The 25,569-nt window shown below is 44.7% G+C and overlaps 1 protein-coding gene across 1 annotated transcript in view; it reads right to left on the minus strand.

Moving 5' to 3' along the window:
* Positions 1–685: 685 nt before the first annotated feature.
* LOC109880361 (oxysterol-binding protein 2) overlaps positions 686–25,569 on the minus strand; it is an 84,144-nt gene continuing 59,260 nt past the window's right edge. The window contains exons 3-14 of the mRNA XM_031804087.1: positions 20,818–21,071; positions 16,746–16,944; positions 16,070–16,193; positions 14,120–14,183; positions 13,121–13,270; positions 12,690–12,935; positions 12,350–12,470; positions 7,802–7,905; positions 6,827–6,922; positions 6,399–6,583; positions 6,010–6,230; positions 686–5,100 (exon numbers count right to left, since the gene is read on the minus strand). Coding sequence (XP_031659947.1) covers positions 4,958–5,100; positions 6,010–6,230; positions 6,399–6,583; positions 6,827–6,922; positions 7,802–7,905; positions 12,350–12,470; positions 12,690–12,935; positions 13,121–13,270; positions 14,120–14,183; positions 16,070–16,193; positions 16,746–16,944; positions 20,818–21,071 — 1,907 coding nt within the window. The 3' untranslated portion in view covers positions 686–4,957. The remainder of the gene's footprint in view (positions 5,101–6,009; positions 6,231–6,398; positions 6,584–6,826; positions 6,923–7,801; positions 7,906–12,349; positions 12,471–12,689; positions 12,936–13,120; positions 13,271–14,119; positions 14,184–16,069; positions 16,194–16,745; positions 16,945–20,817; positions 21,072–25,569) is intronic.

A 25,569-nucleotide genomic window follows, 5' to 3' on the forward strand; every position in this document is an offset into this window, starting at 1 on the left:
TTCATTGGAGTGTTTTAAGCTACATTCTTTCATTCCTCGGCTATCAGAACTGTAGTTTGAACAGCTAGCTGCACGTTTATTACGGCTAAGTAACCTAAGGGCTCAATTCAATCTTTAAAGCGGAAGTTTACGCGATAAATATCCGATTGAGCCGAAATGTGCAGTGTTGACCGTGGATGCGGTCTCCGCTAAAGCGTTATCACCTTAACATTTCAATCACTCTGTAATGCTAAACTACACAAAGCTAACATTGAACAGACGCACATCCAGTTTGAACAGAAACACTTTTATTATCTCATGTTTGTCATTGTGTCTTTCTTTTGAAGACAATGTTACATGTGTATAAATTAAGGGAGAAAAAACACAATTATAAAAGACCAACCCCGGTTGCAGTTACACCTGAACAGAGATGCATATGTGTGAGATAGTGTGGAATATGAGCGTGTGTGAGTGAGGTTGAAGTGAGTATGGTAAGGCCAGACCCCGCTCACCTCCGTCCTTCCACCCACTCTTTCAGTACCAGGTCCTTAGTAGTGATACGGGTTACACAGGCTCTTACTGTATTAGAACGAGTCCAAACAGCAGAGTCCACTGTGCAGCAGGGTTTAATTCAGACCAGGTATGACCAGGTCTTCATTACTAAAGTCCTGCCTCAGAGCAGCACAAAACAAAAGACACATGTATATCTGTGATACACACACTTCTTATTGTGCATATACAAATACAGTATGTAAATGAAAGACAATGGCACCCATGATGTGAAAAAAAGAAAAGAAAAACAAAGCATAGATATTAAAGCTAAATCAAACCATACTGGATTAAGTGTTGTTGGGTAAATCAAACCATACTGGGTTAAGTGTTGTTGGGTAAATCAAACCATACTGGGTTAAGTGTTGTTGGGTAAATCAAACCATACTGGGTTAAGTGTTGTTGGGTAAATCAAACCATACTGGGTTAAGTGTTGTTGGGTAAATCAAACCATACTGGGTTAAGTGTTGTTGGGTAAATCAAACCATACTGGGTTAAGTGTTGTTGGGTAAATCAAACCATACTGGGTTAAGTGTTGTTGGGTAAATCAAACCATACTGGGTTAAGTGTTGTTGGGTAAATCAAACCATACTGGGTTAAGTGTTGTTGGGTAAATCAAACCATACTGGGTTAAGTGTTGTTGGGTAAATCAAACCATACTGGGTTAAGTGTTGTTGGGTAAATCAAACCATACTGGGTTAAGTGTTGTTGGGTAAATCAAACCATACTGGGTTAAGTGTTGTTGGGTAAATCAAACCATACTGGGTTAAGTGTTGTTGGGTAAATCAAACCATACTGGGTTAAGTGTTGTTGGGTAAATCAAACCATACTGGGTTAAGTGTTGTTGGGTAAATCAAACCATACTGGATTAAGTGTTGTTGGGTAAATCAAACCATACTGGATTAAGTGTTGTTGGGTAAATCAAACCATACTGGATTAAGTGTTGTTGGGTAAATCAAACCATACTGGATTAAATGTTGTTGGGTAAATCAAACCATACTGGATTAAGTGTTGTTGGGTAAATCAAACCATACTGGATTAAGTGTTGTTGGGTAAATCAAACCATACTGGATTAAGTGTTGTTGGTTAAATCAAACAATACTGGATTAAGTGTTGTTGGGTAAATCAAACCATACTGGATTTTGGCTCCTGAGTGGCGCAGTGGTCTAAGGCACTGCATCTCAGTGCAAGAGGCGTCACTACAGACACCATGGTTTGATTCCAGGCTGTGATTGGGAGTCCCATAGGGCGGTGCACATTTGGCCCAGTGTCGTCTGGGTTTGGCCAGTGTAGGCCGTCATGGTAAATAAGAATTTGTTCTTAACTGTCTTGCCTAGTTAAATAAAGGTTCAAATGAGAAAATAAAAATATTGAAAAAGTGTTTTTGGGTAAATCAAACCATACTGAATTAAGTGTTGGTAAAATGAAAAAGATAATGTCATTAGGAAGGCAGATAAAGAGTCTTTTAGGCTACATTACACTGCACAGATGCTTTGGTTGTTCAGTTTTTCCTTTCTGCACAGAGCAGAGATGAACATCTTCTTTACCCCAACAAGTGTCATGAATGAATAAATCATCTAAACATCACCACTATTGCTACTAATCAGTCTCTTACACAGGCCCTGGCTGGGGCACCTAGCAACCCACACCCACCCATCTTTGAGGTGACGTCATTTGGATATTCAAAATAAATGATTAAAATGTATTATGTGTTTATCATCATTCAAAATATAATATATGTATATTCATATATAAAACTCATTATATTTCAAACCCAATATAGTAAACTAAATCTATAAGGAGTTGATGATTGAGAAAAAAGTTATACTTGCCCTGCACATCATACTCTTTCTTCCCCACATTTCAATACTGTTTCTCGCCCAGTAATACTGTACATGACGTTGTAGTATTGTCTATACAATGACACATTTACAATATATAAAACCCCTTACTGTGATTGGGTCCAGAATAGTGAGAATTCATTCCAATGTGGGGAACCATTTCATCCTGCTGTACCCACTTGATTTCTTCGACTAATAATGTACTGTTCTTGCCAATGTGGTCAGTACTTATACATGTGTGAGTGTGTTATGGTTATGTGACTAATGTATAAGTGCCTGTGTGTCTGCTGAAAGGTTATGGGTACAAAGTAGATCAACTGGAACCAAACATAAATAGTGCAGAAAATGGAGGCTGTTGTTCACGGGGTTAAAGAGAGTAAGTGCCTGGTCAGAATGTGCTTGTAACAACCTAATTCTCTGCCCCGTTGAGACTTTATATTATAGGCTTCCGGTGGAGGAGGGTTACTCTGAGTTCAAATGAAAAGCAGTTGGGAGCATGAAAGTGATTGGGGGATAATTATTATCTCACAGTTTAAACTTTCACATTTTCCTGGTTCACATTACATTCAGCAGTTGCTTGATGAGTATTTTCTAGTTTGTATGCACCCCCAGCAATCCCTATAGCCCTCCAGACAGATATGTTGGGCTGAGGATGGTATTCTGTGTGTCGTCCACTTCCTTCCAGAGCACATACCAGATCTCTGTAACAACTGACCTCAGAAACCTTATGGGCCACACCAGGGGCACTGTCAGATGTGGTTGCTTGTTTGTGAACTGCAAATCTAAACCAAGTAAACAATATGTCAATATCAACAACTTTGTATAAAAATAATTTTCAGTGTGAGAGTAAGTCTCTATTAATACAAAACATTAAATCTGCAACCAAACCGTGGGCGGTAGTTAGAAGCAACTTCTAACTGGCTGGAAGGTACAGTAACAGTACCTTTTCATTAAAACTTCAGATTTAAACTATAAACATGACTTATTGTTCCGATTATTATTAGAACTGTTTTATAATCATATTATTGTCTTGTTATTATCTTGTTATCACAAAATATTCACACAAAAGGCCAGACAGTAGGTACAATACTTCCAGCCCAAATACTACATTCCTAACAGTAATTACAAAATATACTAACACTTTGTCAAGAATCCTGTCACCTAAGACATGTAGTGCACAAATCAGTTCTTAAAGGCAAAATACTGACAGTGCCTTCACCAGCTGATCCCAGATCAGCCTGTCCACAGCTCTTCAACACTAGGAGTTAGGACTAGGTTTATGCTCAGGTGAACCTGGGTCAGTGCCTGGGAGCCAGTGTCTCCACTAGCAGCCCTCCCTGGCTGAACAGTGGTATGCTATGGGAGGCCTGAGGAGCATGCTGTCTGTCTGTGGTAAGATGCCAATATGCTGTCAGTAGCCACCATGGGCCTCCTTCAGTGCTATAGCAACATCAGCCAGTTCTGTAGGAATACAATTACAGGTCCAGAGCAGGCTCTGATCTGTCATATAGGCTGTAGAACTATACACTGGGGTGTAGAATTCACACTCTGCCTAGATATTCATGTGTGGGATGATGGATCTGTTTTTGGGACAAGTAATTGCTGTGCAGGTTCTAGCTACAATGCCATTTATATCCTTTAAATGACTCACTGCACAATAGAAGTGTATGTGTTTCTATGGTTAAGCACCAAAGGACTGGGTGAGTGTACAGTGCCCAGGCTGGAGTCTCAACATCAACACGGATATGCATTAAGCTGTGGAAACCCACAAAGAAAAGTGCTTATTTAACTCAATAGACAAAGATTCAATTACCAGTGGAGTGGAAGTGTGACTGTGTTTGGGAGGTATCACAATATACCCAGTTTGTGTTTGGAAAAGTACTCTGGTTGTCAAACCACGTTGGTTACGGTCTGAGCTCTATATGGTTATACGCAGGTCTAAACCTGGTTCCTCCTGCAATGGAGAAAATAACAGAGGGAACTTAAGTTCTTTACCAGGCAGACGGACATAGATGACAAACTAATTCAAGCTTTGGAGTCTGTGCCTAACTGCACTTTCCGATACCAGTTACTAATCAAAATAAATGTCCATCCTTTTAAAGTATACTGTCTTTCTATAAACTTCTGTTTGTCGGTCTGTCTGTTAGAGAGGATAGACTTCATCCCATCCCAGTCAACAGTGGAGGAGAGGAGAACTGATTTAGATGGGTTGCTATTCAATCATTAAAACCCAGAAAAAACTATGTGCTGAGCAGAGGAATAGTGCATTGTGGGAAGCATGTGTCGAGCACCTGATTATTTTGGACATCTCTATTGGGTCCATTTTCTATGGTATTCAATCTCTCCTCTCTCTCACACCCCCATACAGCTCAGTGCTATGTTGTCAGGGAGGACCTATAGAAGGCCCCTTCTCTCCTTTGACTCTGTAAAACAGATGAAGTGTGTGTGTCCGTGGGGAGGTAAACTGTATTGTGAGTGTGTGAGACGTACACAGTTGCACACAGAGGTCAACACCCACACCCAGCGGTAGAGCAGTCTCCTGGGCCTGGGTGAGTCCAGTGAGGGGGTAGGATGTGTCTGGTCGATGCTTAGAAGATTTCAGTGCACATATTCCAGTCCTGACTGTCCTTAGCCTCCCAGTATCCCCCCTTGTACACAAAGTTTGTCTCTCCAGTGATGGCGTTCATCCTCTTGTGGAACCACTGTGGCTGGAAGCCCTCGTACTCCCGACCTGGGGGAAGAGACACAAGCGTCACTTATACAGTGGGCTACTTTCAGGTCACTCCCACACATTACACACACCTCTATGTCTGTTTCTCTGGCTCAGAAACAGTACAGCCGTATGAGGGCCAAGTCACGTCTGAATGAAAGAGGCGCATGGCAGCAGGAAAAAGATTGAGCGGCTTTTTCCTGGGTCATAGTCTGGAAGAGTGGGTACTAGGGAGTCAGTCAGCATGCAGACCTCATAAAGGATCCCTTCCAGTTCCAGGTTGTCTCTATTTCAGTGGTGCTGCACAGACCTAGATGATCCAGACACGTGAAACATCTGGAGAAGTGTTTAAGGTCTCTGGGCCACATTAATATGATATAGTAATCTCAGACACAAAGACAACCTGGAACGCTGCCATTGGATGGCCACAGAGGGGAGGGTCAACACAAAAAAAGATGGGGGTGTGGGGGAGAGGGTGATGCACAACGGGGGGGACACAAGGCAACCCCCACTCACCAGAGTCATCATAATCACACTCTGACCACCAACAGAGGGAGGAAAAGAGAGATGCGTCATGGGTACATCAAAATACAGCCAAGCCTAGGTCCCACAGCTACACAGAGCACTGGACATTAACAATGTGACCAGGATGACAAGTGTCTGCTCTGCTGTTTCCTCTCTGTACACCCCCCAGTAGCCTCCATTAGCTCTTCACTTTCAATTCTCATCTGTCTCACTCCAGGTAATACTGCTTTTGTCATAGCATTTACATCAAGGTCAGGGGACGGGAGGAATGATTCAAAGTTATTGGACTTAATAAAGGCATTTCCCTTTCTACCCTGCTCCTTTCTCTCTATCCGTTGTTCTCTCTGTCAACTCTCCACTGCCTCTTTCTCCACCCTGCCCTCCCTCCCTCTCTCACTGTCTTACCGTCATCAAGTGCATCTGTGGCCTCTGCCTCTCTCCTCCTCCTCACAGCTCTCTGTTTCTCCTCTAGTCTCTGTTTCTCAGAGTTGGCCTCGTCCCATCTCCCCGCCTCCATCAGCCTCTGGTCCGGTCTCAGCCGGCTGTCCGTCAGCCCCACCCCATCCTCCGGCTCATTCAGCGTCAGCGCCAGCGAGGAGAAGAAGTACATGTTCTCAGCGTTATCCCTAACAGAGAGAGAGAGAGAAAAGAGAGGAGGTGGGTGGGAGATAGAGGAGAGCGGTTAGGTTGATCTGTGCTCTATAACGTAGTAATCCTTGTTGTGTTGTTGGATTAGATGGTGATCTGTGTTATCTGCTGTAGTGTTTTACTGTGTGAGGCTGGGCAGTGCTTACGGGAGAGGGTATTTCTTCCACAGCAGTTTGGGGGACAGGGTCTGGTAGACTGTCTTCTGCTTGCCCTCGGAGCCGCTGCCCCCTTTGCTGCTCTGGACGATCCTGGAGCTCTCGATCTTATCGTCCCACGTGCCAGACAGGATGTAGTGGGCCTGCCCTCCACTGTCTGACACCACCCCTGTCACCTGGACAACACACACACACACAGAAAATGTATCATTCCGTTTGTAGAAATTAATACAATATCCCTCACTATAGTTAATTATTAACTATTTTTGAAATAGTCCATTAAAAAATGATATATTCACTTGCATTATCCAGCAGGGGGCAGCACACAACAGTGTGACAGCCGAGCCTATGAGCTCATCATGCCACGGTCAGGTTTCAGCCAGTGCTGATTAGAGGGTTGTGATGGTGGTGACATGTACCTTGCGTGGGACTTCCCTGGAGAAATAGCTGTAGGGGGAGAACTTGAGCTGGCATGTCTCCTTGGTCCTGTGGTTGACTATCTCAATGTCCCCTGACTGCCCCGAGAGCGAGAGCGAGAGAGAGAGAGAGAGAGAGAGAGAGAGAGAGAGAGAGAATGAGAATGAGAATGAGAGAGAGAGAGAGAGAGAATGAGAGAGAATTAGAGAGAATGAGAGAGGGATAGAGACAGAGGGAAAAGGGAGGATAGAATGGGATGGAAGAGAAAAGAGGCAGGTGGAATAGGAGAGAGAATTTCTGGTTAGCATCAATTAAAATCAGAAACAACCGATGAGTCATCAGAACATTCCACAGCTGTATCAGAACAGTATCTTTACATTTATCCCCCTCAGGGATGTAATGAGATTCTACTAGGAAGCTCTATATAAATGACACTACGGTGTGCTTTAGGGACTGCTGAGAGGGTGTTTGTGAGTGTGCCAAAAATCATATGCTCGCTTGAGTTTATTCCCTGACCCCTGTCTTCCTCCTCCTCCCATTCCAGTGAGGGGCTGGTACATAGTACCAAGTAGTACTACAGACAGATGATGTGACAGACCAACAGACAGACAGTTACAGACTGTAATTGAGTCATCACAGAGAGAGGGGAGGGTGTTACTAGAAATGAAAGGCAGAGAAACCATCAGAGACCACAAACAGGCTTATTCGTGTGCTGTTCTGTTCGTTTCTGTTGCCATTGACCTCTGCCTCCACACAACACTCACTTCACCAGCCTGGATTACATCACAAACAGCTACAGGATGAAAATAGGAAACATTAGATGATAGATGATACACATGGAGGGCTGACATACAGGTCACATGGATATTGACTGAATCAGACAATGAGGACACAAGAGGAGAGTAGGAGAGAGACATGGACAGGTAAGAACATGGGAGGAGGAGGGAGAAGAGCCATGATGTAGTTAGTAGACAGACCTGGTCAATCCACAGCTTGCCCACGATGATGTTGTGCACGGTGGAGGTTACCTTCCTCCAAACATAATGGTTCCCACTGGAGTGGAACTGCAGGTGAATGGCACCTGGGGAGAGAGGGGAAAGGCCAAAAAAGGAGAGAACATTGAGATATAAATCGAGAGATGGAGTGGAGGGGATGAAATGCAGTCAGAGAAAGAGTGACAACACCGTAACAAGGAAACATGTATTGTAGTTGATATTCTGGTTCTTATTTTGAGTCATTTATAAACAAGGTCAGTCCAACCTGCAGAGACCTGGCCTGATAACACAGGGGTGGCTGAGAGAGAGAGGCAGAGACTCTCAGAGATTACAATAAACAAACAAGAGGATCATCTGTATAGTTCAAATGGATAACATGGCTTCATGTTATAGGATATGTATCAATCACATCTATGGGATCTATTCATCTCTCATTTATCAGGGCCTTAGAGACCCATGGGCACAGCCAGAGTTTATGCATCTGTCACAGGGGTCGTTAGATTCATTTTCATCCATCTATGGTTTAGTGAGTGACTGGGAGGGAATGGGAGGACAGAGGTGATGCTGAGGATGCCTGGGTTTTAGAGGCCTGACCTACAGAGAGATCCCGGTGTTCCCACCTATAAACATATATACAGTGTCCTCTGTAATTATCGGGACAGTGAAGCATATTTTCTTCTTTTGGCTCTATACTCCAAAAGTTGTGGATTTGAAATCATACAAGGACTATAAGGTTAGTACAGACTGGCAACTGAAATTTGTGTATTTCCATCCATATCGGGTGAATAATGATGAGTGAGAAAGTTACAGACACACAAATATCATACCTCTCACCATTACAATAACAGGGGAGATTAGCGTTTTTTGGGGGGTATGATATTTGTGCATCTGTATATTTCTCACTCATTCAGGATTATCTGTGATCATGGTTCATCCTCATTCATGTAGAAGTATTTTGAAATATATTATATACTTATTTACAATAAAAGTGACTCCAAAATGACACAATACATTATTTACCATTAATTTCTATTGGGCAGAAAATAAACTGAAACATAACCAAAATAAACAGCAAATGCATCCAACAAATGTGTAGAGTCACAAGCTTGATGTAGTCATTGCATGCTATGAATATGGGACCAAGTACGTAACTTTTTTCTACTTTAATACAGTACCAGTCAAAAGTTTGGACACACCTACTCATTCAAGGGTTTTTCTTTATTTTGGAATCATGTAATAACCAAAAAAAGTGTGAAACAAATCAAAATATTTCTTAAAAGTAGCCATCCTTTGCCTTGTTGACAGCTTTGCACACTCTTGGCATTATCTCAACCAGCTTCACCTGGAATGCTTTTCCAACAGTCTTGAAGAAGTTCCCACATAATGCTGAGCACTTGTTGGCTGCTTTTCCTTCACTCTGTGGTCCAACTCATCCCAAACCATCTCAATTGGGTTGAGGTCGGGTGATTGTGGAGGCCAGGTCATCTGATGCAGCACTCCATCACTCTCCTTCTTGGTAAAATAGCCCTTACACAGCCTGTATATCTGTTGGGTCATTGTCCTGTTGAAAAACAAATTATAGTTCCACTAAGCTTAAACCAGATGGGATGGCGTATTGCTGCAGAATGCTGTGGTAGCCATGCTTGTTAAGTGTGCCTTTAATTCTAAATAAATCAATCACTGACAGTATCACCAGCAAAGCATCCCCACACCATCACACCTCCTCCTCCAAGCTTCACGGTGGGAACCACACATGCTGAGATCATCCGTTCACCTACTCTGTCTCACAAAGAAACAGCGGTTGGAACCAAAAATATACACTGCTCAAAAAAATAAAGGGAACACTTAAACAACACAATGTAACTCCAAGTCAATCACACTTCTGTGAAATCAAACTGTCCACTTAGGAAGCAACACTGATTGACAATAAATTTCATATGCTGTTGTGCAAAATAATAGACAACAGGTGGAAATTATAGGCAATTAGCAAGACACCCCCAATAAAGGAGTGGTTCTGCAGGTGATAACCACAGACCACTTCTCAGTTCCTATGCTTCCTGGCTGATTTTTTTGTCACTTTTGAATGCTGGCGGTGCATTCACTCTAGTGGTAGCATGAGACGGAGTCTACAATCCACACAAGTGGCTCAGGTAGTGCAGCTCATCCAGGATGGCACATCAATGCGAGCTGTGGCAAGAAGGTTTGCTGTGTCTGTCAGCGTAGTGTCCAAGACATTGGAGGCGCTACCAGTAGACAGGCCAGTACATCAGGAGACGTGGAAAGGCCGTAGGAGGGCAACAACCCAGCAGCAGGACCACTACCTCCGCCTTTGTGCAAGGAGGAGCAGGAGGAGCACTGCCAGAGCCCTGCAAAATGACCTCCAGCAGGCCACAAATGTGCATGTGTCTGCTCAAACGGTCAGAAACAGACTCCATGAGGGTGGTATGAGGGCCCGACGTCCACAGGTGGGGGTTGTGCTTACAGCCCAAAACCGTGCAGGACTTTTGACATTTGCCAGAGAACACCAAGATTGGCAAATTCGCCACTGGCGCCCTGTGCTCTTCAAAGATGAAAGCAGGTTCACACTGAGCACATGTGACAGACGTGACAGTCTGGAGACGCCGTGGAGAACGTTCTGCTGCCTGCAACATCCTCCCCCATGACCGGTTTGGCGATGGGTCAGTCATGGTGTGGGGTGGCATTTCTTTTGGGGGCCGCATAGCCCTCCATGTGCTCGCCAGAGGTAGCCTGACTGCCATTAGGTACCGAGATGAGATCCTCAGACCCCTTGTGAGACCATATGCTGGTGCGGTTGGCCCTTGGTTCCTCCTAATGCAAGACAATGCTAGACCTCATGTGGCTGGAGTGTGTCAGCAGTTCCTGCAAGAGGAAGGCATTGATGCTATGGACTGGCCGCCCGTTCCCCAGACCTGAATCCAATTGAGCACATCTGGGACATCATGTCTCGCTCCATCCACCAACGCCACGTTGCACCACAGACTGTCCAGGAGTTGGCAGATGCTTTAGTCCAGGTCTGGGAGGAGATCCCTCAGGAGACCATCCGCCACCTCATCAGGAGCATGCCCAGGCGTTGTAGGGAGGTCATACAGGCACGTGGAGACCACACACACTACTGAGACTCATTTTGACTTGTTTTAAGGACATTACATCAAAGTTGGATCAGCCTGTAGTGTGGTTTTCCACTTTAATTTTGAGTGTGACTCCAAATCCAGACCTCCATGGGTTGATAAATTTGATTTCCATTGATCATTTTTGTGTGATTTTGTTGTCAGCACATTCAACTATGTAAAGAAAAAAGTATTTAATAAGAATATTTCATTCATTCAAATCTAGGATGTGTTATTTTAGTGTTCCCTTTATTTTTTTGAGCAGTGTACAATTTGGACTCATCAGACCAAAGGACAGATTTCCACCGGTCTAATGTCCATTGCTTGCGTTTCTTGGCCCAAGCAAGTCTCTTCTTGGTGTCCTTTCGTAGTGGTTTCTTTGCAGCAATTCGACCAGGAAGGCCTGATTCATGCAGTCTCCTCTGAACAATTGATGTTGAGATGTGTCTGTTACTTGAGCTCTGTGAAGCATTTATTTGGGCTGCAATTTCTGAGGCTGGTAACTAATGAACATATTCTCTGCAGCAGAGGTAACTATGGGTCTTCCTTTCCTGTGGCGGCCTTCATGAGAGCCAGTTTCATCATAGAGCTTGATGGTTTTTGTGACTGCACTTGAAGAAACTTTCAAAGTTCTTGACATTTTCAGGATTGACTGACCTTCATGTCTTAAAGTAATGATGGACTGTCATTTCTCTTTGCTTATTTGAGTTGTTCTTGCCATAATATGGACTTGGTCTTCTACCAAATAGGGCTCTCTTCTGTATACCACCCCTACCTTGTCACAACACAACTGATTGGCTCAAATGTATTAAGGAAAGAAATTCCACAAATGAACTTTTAAACAGGCACACCTGTTAATTGAAATGCATTTCAGGTGACTACCTCATGAAGCTGGTTGAGAGAATGCCAAGAGTGTGCAGAGCTGTCATCAAGGCAAAGGGGGGCTACTTTGAAGAATCTCAAATATATTTTGATTTGTTTTTTGGTTACTACATGATTCCATATGTGTTATTTCATAGTTTTGATGTCGTCACTATTATTCTACAATGTAGAAAATATAAAAAAGAAAGAAAAACCCTGGAATGATTAGGTGTCCAAACTTTTGACTGGTACTGTAAGTGAATTTGTCCCAATACTTTTCCCCCCCTAAAATGGGGGGACTATATACAAAAAGTGCTGTCATTTCTAAACGGTTCACCCGATGTGGATAAAAAGTCTGCAATTTAACCTCAGTCATTGTTTGATGTCAAATCCAAACTTTTGGAGTATAGAGCCAAAAGAAGAAAACATGCTTCACTGTCCCTATAATTACAGAGGCCACTGTACACAGTCATGGTGACATTTATTTGCATTGAGTGTGTGTTGACAGTGCTCAGTACATGCTGAATATACAGCAACTCACCCAGAGGCATTATGGAGAGGTATTTGCCACGAAACTTGCTGGCTATGGTGATTTCCTGCCAGAGGGTCCAGCCTCGCTGAGAAATCACATGGTGAGATGCTGCTGGGGGGTGATGGCTCACCTAGGGGGGGGGGGGATTTACACGCTCAAATGAAGATCACTGCTCTAGCTTATAGTATGTCATGATTGGTACTTTTTGTGTATCATCATAGCATGTATGTTTTGTAGAGGCACTAAATGGTAGTATCATTTGCAGACACATGGAGTATTTTCCTGTGTGTGTTTGTGTGTGTCTTTGTCTCAGCCTAATATTGTCATTTATCTCTGTCTCTGTGTGTACCTGCTCACACAGCGAGCGGTAGCCGAAGTCCTCCAGACGGTCCAGCTCATAGGTCTCCCCCAGCAGGGGGTTGAAGGGCTTGGCCGTGCGGTGGACGGTGGTGGAGTAGGAGGACACAGAGAAGGCTGCCACCAGACACAGCTGCTCCAGGGAGTTCTCGCAGCGCGCCGCCTTGTCCAGCAGCTCATGGTACTCCAGGTCCTCTGTCAGCCGCTGCAGCATGGACAGAGGCTCGTTGAAGTTCACCTGTAGACAGACAGGCGGGCAGAGAGAAAGACAGACATATGGCAGTGGTTACAAGAGTTTTGTCATTGACTAGCACATTTCAGATGAGTCCCAAATAGCAGCCTATTGGGATGCCTGCGCTACCCAACTCTCATGCACTCACACCCAGGCTCATTCTACTACATGGACACAAGCATGACACTCACAGGCATGGGGATCTTGGAGAGCTCCTTGCCGATGCAGTTCTTCATGATGCTCCACAGGTTGAGGGAGTAATTGGGTTTGTCTGGGATGTGGCTCCTCCTCCTTCTGAGGGGCTGCAGCTCCTTCCCTGAATCATTAGAGCTAGGATACTCCTGAGAGAGAGAGAGAGAGAGAGAGAGAGAGAGAGAGAGAGAGAGAGAGAGAGAAAGAAACGTCTGTCAGTGTAGATGTCACGTTGGTATATATGATTTGGGAGACAGGTGCAGGAATGGGTAATCGTTTTTTTTATTATACCCCAAATGACGGTGTGCCATGTAAGGACATGAAGACCAAACAAACATGTAACAAAAACACAGGGTTGAAACCCAAACAAAAGAGCGAGGAGTATGAAAGCCCAAAACACACAGCACAGGTACTCACACGCACCAGCAGACATTGTAACAATAATAGACAGTCCAATGGAGACCAAAGGGCACACTTATACAAGTGCTAATCAGTGGGAATAGGGGACAGGTGTGCATAATGAATGTTCCGGAGGGATCCGTGACAGTAGATCTCTAACTTTGTAGATCTTAGCTTGTCAGGGACTTAGTGAGTCCCCATCTGGAAGTAGAGTGACAGAGAAAGAGAGGAAGAGATGGAATAAAAGAGGAGAATGAGGGATAGAATTGGGAAAACAGATGTCTGACTGGTAATTAAGATCCAGAGAAATGATGGCGAGAGAGAGAGTGAGCTTGTGTGTGTATGTCTGTTCCCGTGTGTGTGTGTATGTGTTTGTGTGTGTGTGTGTGTGTGTGTGTGTTTGAGAATGCAACAAAACATGCCCAAGTTTGTGATGTGCTATTTTCCTTAACAGGATGCTAGGAAACAGCAATTGGAGACAGGTTAAAAAGAACTCAAAGAGCTTCACACACAGTGACAAAGGTGAATAGTATAAAGCCTAGATGTGGACATGCATGTGGATTATCACTGAGAACTGTTTGGAGGAAAGAGACGCTCACATTTTCCTGGTTCCAGTCATTGGTCTGGCCTCCACTCGCTCCACTCAGGTTACTCTGAGAATGCCTAGAAGAGGGAGAAACGTCATCTTAACAATAACACACGCATGCACGCACACACACACACACGTACGCAGACACACACATCGAAACACACACAAAATAACGGAAACAGGTGGGCGCAGGCAGCTAGACATAGATGGATGGCTCTATTCAGCACATGGCTGTGTGTAACATCGGATCGGTCTCTGAGCTGCTGTGTTGGAGGTGGATAGATGTGTCTCTGAACTGTTGTGTTGGAGGTGGATAGATGTGTCTCTGAACTGTTGTGTTGGAGGTGGATAGATGTGTCTCTGAGCTGCTGTGTTAGAGGTGGATAGATGTGTCTCTGAGCTGTTGTGTTAGAGGTGGATAGATGTGTCTCTGAGCTGCTGTGTTCGAGGTGGATAGATGTGTCTCTGAGCTGTTGTGTTAGAGGTGGATAGATGTGTCTCTGAGCTGTTGTGTTAGAGGTGGATAGATGTGTTTCTGAGCCGCTGTGTTAGAGGTGGATAGATGTGTCTCTGAGCTGCTGTGTTAGAGGTGGATAGATGTGTCTCTGAGCTGTTGTGTTAGAGGTGGATAGATGTGTCTCTGAGCTGTTGTGTTAGAGGTGGATAGATGTGTCTCTGAGCTGTTGTGTTGGAGGTGGATAGATGTGTGTTGAGCTGTTGTGTTAGAGGTGGATAGATGTGTCTCTGAGCCGCTGTGTTAGAGGTGGATAGATGTGTCTCTGAGCCGCTGTGTTAGAGGTGGATAGATGTGTCTCTGAGCTGTTGTGTTAGAGGTGGATAGATGTGTCTCTGAGCTGTTGTGTTAGAGGTGGATAGATGTGTCTCTGAGCTGTTGTGTTAGAGGTGGATAGATGTGTCTCTGAGCTGTTGTGTTAGAGGTGGATAGATGTGTCTCTGAGCTGTTGTGTTGGAGGTGGATAGATGTGTGTTGAGCTGTTGTGTTAGAGGTGGATAGATGTGTCTCTGAGCCGCTGTGTTAGAGGTGGATAGATGTGTCTCTGAGCCGCTGTGTTAGAGGTGGATAGATGTGTCTCTGATTGGAGAGGCGCAGCAGAATATTTATCTGGGAAATAGAAACATTCTATTCTCCTTACGGGGAAAGGAATATATGTAAATAGTGTCTCAACAGGTGTTCTGGTAAAACAGGGCAGCAAACAACAACTACCCTAATTCTTCAACTGAGACACATAACAAACCCAAGGTATTTTGGAGATGAAAGCATAAGTCCAAAACAGAGAAGTGGCCGGGCCGTGGGTCATTCCCTAGTAGAGGAGCAGTGAGGGGATGAACTGTCGTTTATCATAGAGACAACATATTCAGCTGTTAATAGTGCCAGAGCCAGTCCAGTAAAGACAGACACTCATTAAAAACAGACAGGTGAGGATGCTTGCAGACAGACAACACTGCCACCGTACAACAGGTATGAGTCATTGTGTGTGTGTGTGTGTGTGTGTGTGTGTGTGTGTGTGTGTGTGTGTGTGTGTGTGTGTGTGTGTGTGTGTGTGTGTGTGTGTGTGTGTGTGTGTGTGTGTGTGTGTGTGTGTGTGTGTGTGTGTGTGTGTGTGTGTGTGTGTGTGTGTGTGACTATGAGCACAGAGAGGGGAAGAGGTTCTGAAGTTTTAGGTTTATTGAGCTGCTGATGAAAGGAATGAGTCATACACAGGCAATATGGGGTGCACTGTGTGGCTCTGGGGCTTGACAGATATTCTGGTGTAAACACTACAGAATCCATCAACAGGCACAATCAAGACATCCAGTCTTTGTATTTATCACAATCTATTCACACCGAGTCCGTCTTATACTCAAGTAATACCAAGCTAAACTGCCATGATCCATTGAGGTGGATGTGAAAAGCAGACGGAGGCTGAGTGTACTGTACAGGCCACAGGGTGAGACTGACCTGTGCTGTGTGTTCTCAGTGGCGGTCACTGTGATAAAGGCAGGGGACTCCTCCATGGCGTCAAAGTATTCTGTATCCTCATCTTCATCACTCGCCTCCCCTTTCTGCAGCCTCTCACTCCCTACTGAGAGAGAGAACACACACACACACACAGAAGCAAACACAAACACACACACAGTAAAGCAATATTTAACACACACCCTGCTCTAGACTGGTGCAGCAGTAGTCACATGATTTGTGGAGGGGAAAGGAAGGTTGGGTAGCTAATGAAATGCTCATGGAGATGAATAGAGAACATTAGACTTTAATAGGTAACGTCCCTGTAGGCTAACGATGAACTGAACTTGATTCCAGACGAGAAGGGAAGCAACAACTCCAACTTCAATACAACCTCAGATTGACAAAATATAATATATCCATTCCTGTGTAATACACGGCTTACTCTTTTACGCTAGGATGGCTATCACAAAGGTGAGGAGTGATTGTGTCCATTTGAATACTACTCTCATGAGAAATGTATCTTCCAGTCTAATTACAGAGACAATATAATTCAAAACCATCTGACATGACTTACAATTTCCTATTTCCCCAAGATGGTCTATTTCTCTAAATGAACAGAGTCCTGTTAGTCTAAGGACTAAGGGGCAATACTAAGGGGCCCGACTGTCTGCCTTACCCTTCTCTGTGGTGGGGGCGCTGGGCGTGTTGGCGGACAGTGTGGGGGCCTCTCTCCAGGCTCTCTCCAGACTGTTGTGTTGCTTGGCTAGCTGCTCTATGGTCTCCTCCAGGTGAATACGCTGCTCTCTCTCATACTGCAGCGCCCGCTGCCATCTCCTGCTGTGGGTCTCCGCTAGGTCCAGGAAGTCCCGACACGCCTAATCATCACAAACACAACATAGCACACAGACACACATCAAACACTGGATGTCAGGCAGAAGATAAGGAGTAGAGGCATGTAAAATCATGAAAGAGTCAAATATGCACACAAGGATATTTATCTTGTGGATTTGTAGATGTTGAGGGCTACCAGGTCCTTTCTTGACTGGTGGAAGGAAATCCGTTTTCCAATTAAGCTGATGTTTGTTTTATCATAAAATGTATTCTAAACATGAGTACTGTCAGTATTTAGGCCACTGTTAGCACTGTCATCAACATCTTGAGAATGACTTATATCTCTTCGCCTCTCTCATGAGTGTCAGCTACTGTGTGCATATTAAATCATGTCTTAGGGGCAGGCTCTGAGTTTCCACACTATAGCACCAGAGAGGGAATGTTTATCCACAGGCAAAACCCTTGGACAAAAAAAAGTGAACTCAGGGCAAGTCATAAAAGGTCTTCTGACTGTGGTCTTGGCATTATTGGCGAAACAGGGATCTTACTCTAGATCAAAACATACAAGTAGAATGTGTCAGCATTTTCCCCAACTACATCATGTCTGACCACAGAATGTTTTGGGAGGTCAATGGGACACACACTGTGATAAGAAAACTGTGGAGAAAGCAGAAACACATCAGTCCTGCAGGCTACCACTCTTTCCCCAAGTAATTATCAGGGTGAATGGTTAAACAACTAGCCTAAACAGTATAACCTGATAAACCTGTCTATACTGTACATCCATCCATGGACCTCCTTGTCCTCAAATCTACACAACCACTGAGTGCTCTGATCCTATGAGCACATTGTTATGCAGTCAGTGCAGCATCCTGTTCAGCATTCACCCATTAAAAACCTCTTTGGTCCCGGTACCACAGGCCATTGGATAGCTGAAACCACTTGGCCATCGTTCTGGTTGAGGTGTGTAGCTGAGGGCCACGCGTGTCACAGAGCACAGATAATCTGTGTCCTCTCAGATCAGTGGGCTGCACAGATAGGACATATCGGCCTCAGACAGAGGGAACAGGGACATGACATCCTATATATCCCCCCACTGTAGCTCAAAATAATAGAATATTTCACACCAACCCACCACCATTTAGAATAGAGATGCAGAACAAGGAGACCATTAACCTACATGGTGCTTTGGTAAAAATATATCTGAATGTACAGGGTGTTTATTTTGAAGTGCTGCATTGTGCACGCAACCAATCAACATGTTACGAGTTTAGATCCAACAGTATAGCTTATCACATGAATGAATCAGAGAGCTGCACGTTAGCCTAACTGACAAGCAACGAGCCCGAGTCCCACGTCCTGTCCACGGGGGGTTCTTGTACATCAAGCTGCCTCATGCTACAGAAATAGGTCTCCTGCTCTGTTCTGGTTCAGACTAGGCTACTTACTTGCTGATGACCTGACACCAAAACCAGAAGTGTTAACTCAGTGTTTCAGTGATTTTACAATTCACAGCCAAATGACAAGCAGGGTTAGCCTATTGTAACTAAATAACAGCCTCTTACCTTCAGCAGTCAAGTATGAAGTGTCCTGATTTTACTATTCAGACTGAAAGTGAATCATGTGACGGAGCTACTTACTTCCTTCTGCTCTTCAGGCACATATGAAACTAATTATCAACTTCAACCTGACTTTGGTTCCGCATTTGTTCTGCTGAATCTATTATTTAAACAGACTGCTGCGTATAGCTCACGGTTGGGGAATATCATGTCTGAACTCAGTGTATAGAATAATGATTCAACATGAAAATCAAGCAGGTTTAACATATTTTAGTCAGTGCTGAATTAAATGTCCTGGTTCACTTTAAAGAATGAGCATGATTGTGTGTGTCAATTTCCTTCGAGGTTTCATATGGCTAGATAACATAAAATGGAAAGGGGAACCTATTGCAAACTTGTGCAAACGCACGCAAGCACTCAAACACACAAACACACACTTGTGCCACCTCACCGATACAGCAGCCACACAACACGTGAGGAGTTACATCACCCCTAAATGAATCAGTGTCCAAGCTTCACTTCAGGGTCAGACCAACATCGCTCAACCACCTCCAACCCCCAAGTTAGTGAAGAGAAAAGGCAGTGTTGGTGACATGTGGTCCCGTATAGCTCAGTTGGTGGAGCGTGGTGCTTCCAACGCCAGGGTTGTGGGTTCGATACCCATGGGGGACCAGTAGAAAAGAAAGTGAAAATGTATGCACTCGCTACATACTGTAAGTTGTAAGAGCGCCTGCTAAATGATGTAAGTGTAAAGATCAAACTGCATCACAATCCAAATGCAAACAAAAAGGGTACAACAACTGTAGCTGTGATCAAATAGCTAGGCTCTCTACTCCTCCTTCCTTTGCATAAAACCAACCTGAAGCAGCACTTTCCCCACAGCGTCTCCAGATCTAACAGTGGTGTAATGAGATAGGAAATCCTACAGGGCGTGTTTAATTACCTGTCCAGTAACTTTTGGTTCCCACTCCAATTAATTAAAACAGTGATTAACTGTGTGCAGAAAAAAAGTGCATCCTTTAGAGGGAAGACTACAAAATCTGTGATAAAAGTGCATCCTTTAGAGGGAAGACTACAAAATCTGTGATAAAAGTGCATCCTTTAGAGGGAAGACTACAAAATCTGTGATAAAAGTGCATCCTTTAGAGGGAAGACTACAAAATCTGTGATAAAAGTGTATCCTTTAGAGGGAAGACTACAAAATCTGTGATAAAAGTGCATCCTTTAGAGGGAAGACTACAAAATCTGTGATAAAAGTGCAGACGTCTCCACACTCTAAATGGGGCTGAACTCCTGTGGATGACTTGGTTGATTCTCATTCAACTGAGCAAACACACCCACACCATCATTACTCACAGTATCAGTTCAAGCTTCAAGCCAGTTCAAAATGTCAAAAGTACATGTGCCCTGGCTACACTATCCCACCTGCCAGTGACCAATGTTATGGGAGCATTCCCCCATGTCTCAGACACCCGTCACCACATAAATAGCAGTCTGTGGCCCAGACAAAACAAGGCTATTTATTGTCAAACACATCAAAGCCAAGCAGAGGAGTAGAAGAGACACACAAACCTTTTCTGGTTGTCTGTGTAGCGCCTGGCCACTGTAGGAGCATGTCTGTCTTGTGGAGGAAGAGGGGGCTCTGGGATTCCTCTCTGGGCTCAGGTCTCTGGGCTGGGAGGGTCCAGGGAGGTTTGGGGTTGGGGCAAGACTATTCCTGTCCTCCCCAACCAGCCCTGATCCGGTATCACTCCTTCAGTACCGACCTCTCCTTTCCTCTGCCCTCTAGTCCACTATAATACCACTTGGCCAATGGAAATGACTCTCTGTGGTCACGGTGACAATAGCAACAGAACAGCTAGTTCCGATGCTAACAACACCCCTGCACATATCTTACATACTGTAACTGGATGGGTGGCATACTGTAAACAATACGATGCTAGAAAGAGGTACCACCTGAGAAGTGTTTCCCTTTCTCGTCACATTTGGAAGAGCATTTAAGAATCTTAAGTTGACGACTACAATATACACAATGCTGACCTGTGTCCTTCCTGTCACATCTATCATACCATAGCACTGAGAATGCTAGTCACCCTTCACACAGTAGGCCTAACCATTGCCATGTAAAGGCTTCTACACATCTGCCCAACTACAGCCAACCCAACTGTCTATGGACGGTTGTGGAAAGAATTTGTATGTAGCGTCAGTTGGTTGCCCCTGGACATAGTCGCTCGTAGTTGGTCCTTATTCAACATGTAGAGGTTGGTCTGAATTGGGGATAAACGACCCAACGTTTCATCCATAGTTGGTTAGCTTAAGTTGAATAGATGTGTAGAACCCTTAAGTCTCACTACTCACATTGATCATAGCATTCGAGGTGATGCGGAAGAGGGTGGCTCGCTCGTTGACACCCTTGACCTTCTCTCCTCCCTCCACGGGGACTCTCAGCGCCTCGAGTTCACTCAGAGAGCGCTGCAAGGCCGCCCCATGCTTGGCGATTAGGTCGTTACACGTGCCGAGGTCATCAAGCTTGCTGATCAGGGTCTTCAGAGTGCCCTGAATCCCCTCACTGCGGTCCGACTGGGTCGTGGGCTCCTCGTCTCCTGAGTCATCTGCAGAGGAAAGGTCAGAGGTCAGATAAGAAGAGACTGGAATACAGGAGGGCAATCGGGGATGCAGGGTCCTCACCAGAGAGACAGACAACAAACAAACCGACCAACATGAGCAAGACATGATCCCCCGAATGCTATTTGGAATCCATTCATCTAAAATGTAAAATCCACATTCTAAGCCCAATACCCAGGGGCTGCATGCCTCCCTTTATTGATCTCTCTTTGTCATGGATGACATACTGCAGACACATACAATGGAGGACAGTGCAGTGGGCTCACCAGTAGCAAAGGCTGTGTTAAATGAATTCAGACAGGCAGCCAACGGATGCCCCTCAATATATGATTGGAGATCTTAAATGAGACAAATCTGTGGTCGACTGATTGCTCTGCTTGGTTACAGATTCAAGACATTCCAAAAGTGGTACACAAACGTATGCGCACACGCACACACACACACACACACACACTCGGACGGAACGGATAGAAGGACAGGTTTGCGTCAAAAATACGCAGGGTTATTTATGACTTAACCATGAAGAGATTCAGATATACTATAAAAATGAAATTCAATAGTAATAACTTCCACTGATAAAATGTGTGTTAATTGCTATGATCCTTGGCTGGATTTTACAGTTGGTTTCCAGTTTCACTTCCCCTTACTAACACAAAGGCCCACATGCAGACACGCAGACTGAGACAAACACACAATTGGACCAAGACGCACACATCTCTCTCTTAATGGCCCCATTCCAGAGACAGACAATGGTGAAACCCTCGGAAGCAGAAGACATGTATTTAAGCCGAGTCAGGGTATTTACATGAGGCAGTCTTCCATTCCCTCTGCTCTGCTGCAGCGGTGACTTCTGTCGTAGTGAAGTGTGGCGACAGTGGAGAGGTTACTCAGGGCCACTCTGAACATATGAGAACAGTGTGTCAGCGTCTGTCCGAACATTATACACACTCTCAGTGGGGCCCGAAATACCCACCAGGTCATGCACAGAACCCGATATAGCCCACCCAGGCGTTATTGGAAATCCTCTGGGATCGGATGGATTTAACAGTCAGTGCAATGACCCTGGTGGTGGCCACCATCGTGAAGGGTAAGATATAAAGCAACCTTGGGGCAACAAAATATGACTTGATCAGAGAGATGCTGGTTAGCCTATCTGTTCCAGAGAAACCACATCAAGACCATGCGTTTCCACAAACACACACCCTTCAAATGTCAGGGTAGAACAGATTATTTACTGAGGCAAATCAGAGGTGGCCTAGAGGTTAGAGCGTTGGCCAGTAAACGAGAGGTCGCTGGTTTGACTCCCCAAGGTGAATATTATTTTGATGTGCCCTTGAGCAAGGCACTTAACAATTAAAGTGTTTATTCTCCACTGTTTTCTTAAGCCAAGGTGCAGAAAGTGGCCGTGTGTTTGTTGTCTGCATGCCAGCAGATTTTACTATTATGGAAATTGGTTAGAAGATGATATGTACTATAATAAGCATAACATAACATGTTGGACAATAGTAACAGAGAAATCATATTTACGGTATTATGTGTTGGTAATGTGTGCATTATAGCAGTGGCAGTGGGTTCATGTACATTTGTGTGTTTTGAGTTACAAGCTACAGTACTGTATGTATAGGAACCAAAATGAACCTTTTCACAGCAGACATGTGACATATTGGAGTAAGTTCAAACCTGAGGTAAGGTATCATCACCCTCAACACTAGAGCCCTTGTTCCACTGCCTGGACTTTGGAGCCTTGGAAACCAGCCTCTACAGCTCTGGCAGGTTATTGAATAGACAGGAGGGTCTTTCACATTTCTAAAAGGAGCGGAGATTCTCTCAACATGAGGAGCGAGGGGTTGTTGATTTAGCCTAGAATCAATCCAGAAGTATCAGGAAACATACTATCATCCCAGGTTCCAGGAAGACATAGAAGAATGATGTTAAATTGACAGTTACCTTCAGATCATTTCTGAAGGTATTTCAGCTTTCCTTCGACCACCCTTATCCTCTCTTAGCTTCCTGTCCCTACTACTTGTATTATTTATTGTGGTCTCACTCTCCCTTCTTAACAAACTGTTCCAGAATCTACATACTTTTGTGTATGTCAGTCCTGTTCTGTTCTTCCTCTCTTCGTCTTCTCCTCCTGATCTTTATCTGTGCTAGATGAGGGAGTAATCATGCACAGCCTAGCCCTAGAATGTCCACTTGGTGTGAAAGTGTCCATTTACCTTGCAGAGGAAGATGTCACATAGGCCATTACACTTCCACACTCACACTAGCAACATGGCAGCTCATTCTGACCTCACAGAGGAAGTGACCAAACCTACGGAGACGCCAAAAACAAGCAGCCCTCACATGCACACGTTACTGACAACAACGCCTGGACCCCGTTTCTACTTCTACATAGAGACAGGCAGCAGCACCATAAGCAGTGAGAACCAGGCAGTAAGTCTATTAAAGCGACTCAGTTTCAGTCACAGGCCAGTGGGCTGTATGTCTGTTGACAGTCCGGAGCCTCGGCAATTACCACAATCTGATCTGACAGAATGACATGCTACCAACAGACAGTCTGCTCAAATAATAACAAGAAATGGCAACCACAACAAAAGGCAATCATGATAAACCAAGACCAACATATGACTAGTCACAAAATCGACAACAAAACAACTCTGCTCCTAACTGTTTGGTAGTGTTAAAGAGACTGAACAATGACAACACAAGACGTCTCTCTTCATGCTGATCAATTGTCCTCCAGTAAATCCTAAACATGGGAAGACAAACCCTCCTATTTGTAAGAGGAGACGTCCTGGGAGAGGGAGGAGAGAAAAGAGAGGAGGCAGGGCGATGAAACACAAGACAGGAAAAGAAAGACGAGGGCTCTCACCATGTCTGCACCCTTGGACCGCCATCTTCACCCAGTGGGCGGTAACCAGTGACCAGGCAGAACCAGTTTAGACACACAGCGACCGACTGTGCAGACCAGGTGATGTAATGGGTGAGATTGCTGAATGTCCACACTGTGTGCAGAAGCACAGAGAGACAAAACTGTCCAGCCAGAGGAAAAGACAAAACCAGGCAGAGCTAGACAATCCAGCCCGGCACCAACAGTGACAAAGACTGGAACCCAGAATAACCCTCCCCATGACAATCTCTCAGATCTGGAATTGAATTAGCCTACAGTTAGAGTAGTTAGGCTCAGTTAGGGCAGGAGGCATCACGGAGACGGAAGGGGAATAACAGGTCTATGTTTGGTGAGGCTTGACTATGGAGAGATTCACTGCCTACTATAGGATAGCCTATATAATACTATAGGATACAGCAGGGTAGAGTGGGGGAAAGAGTGAGGTGGAGAACCATGATGGATGTCCTATGCTCCAAAGGGGGCAAAGATGATAAGGCCTAAGTCAAGTAAGTCAGGTTTGAGCAGAGACATCTTGAGGAGGGGAAAGTTGGCAGAGCAGAGACATCCCCCCAGGTAGGATGAAGGGGATTAATATAGCCTCTAGAATCCAACACCGAAGAAACACTCCAACATCCACACCATCCCATCCTCCTCTCTTTATGGGGCAGTAGGGTATGCCTTGGCACTGGCCATGGTTGGGGAATGGCATGGCATGGCTGCCACGACAGCAATGTCTGAAGTCCTGGTCCACAATGTTATGTGCCTTCGGAAAGTATTCAGACCTCTTGACTTTTTCCACATTTCGTTACGTTACAGCCTTATTCTAAAATTGATTAAATAGAAAAAAATCTACACACAATACCCCATAAAGACAAAGTGTAAGTACGTACATACCCCAACCAGGGATATACCCCAACCAGAAGCCATGGATTACAGGCAACATTCGCACTGAGCTAAAGGGTAGAGCTGCCGCTTTCAAGGTGCCTGCAGTTTACTGCAGAGATAGCCTGCAAAGTAATGTCATACTTTCCAGGTCCATACCCAAACAGTTCGAACTACTAATTTTGAAAATTACTCTCTCCAGAAATAAGTCTCTCACTGTTGCCGCCTGCTACCGACCCCCCTCAGCTCCCAGCTGTGCCCTGGACACCATTTGTGAATTGAGCGCCCCCCATCTAGCTTCAGAGTTTGTTCTGTTAGGTGACCTAAACTGGGATATGCTTAACACCTCGGCAGTCCTACAATCTAAGCTAGATGCCCTCAATTTCACACAAATCATCAAGGAACCCACCAGGTACAACCTTAAATCTGTAAACAAGGGCACCCTCATAGACGTCATCCTGACCAACTGGCCCTCCAAATATACCTCCGCTGTCTTCAACCAGGATCTCAGCGATCACTGCCTCATTGCCTGTATCCGCTACGGAGCCACAGTCAAACGACCACCCCTCATCACTGTCAAACGCTCCCTAAAACACTTCTGTGAGCAGGCCTTTCTAATCGACCTGGCCCGGGTATCCTGGAAGGACATTGACCTCATCCCGTCAGTTGAGGATGCCTGGTCATTCTTTAAAAGTAACTTCCTCACCATT

The sequence above is a fragment of the Oncorhynchus kisutch genome, linkage group LG3 (genome assembly GCF_002021735.2).
Source record: "Oncorhynchus kisutch isolate 150728-3 linkage group LG3, Okis_V2, whole genome shotgun sequence".
In the NCBI taxonomy this organism is placed as follows: Eukaryota; Metazoa; Chordata; class Actinopteri; order Salmoniformes; family Salmonidae; genus Oncorhynchus; species Oncorhynchus kisutch.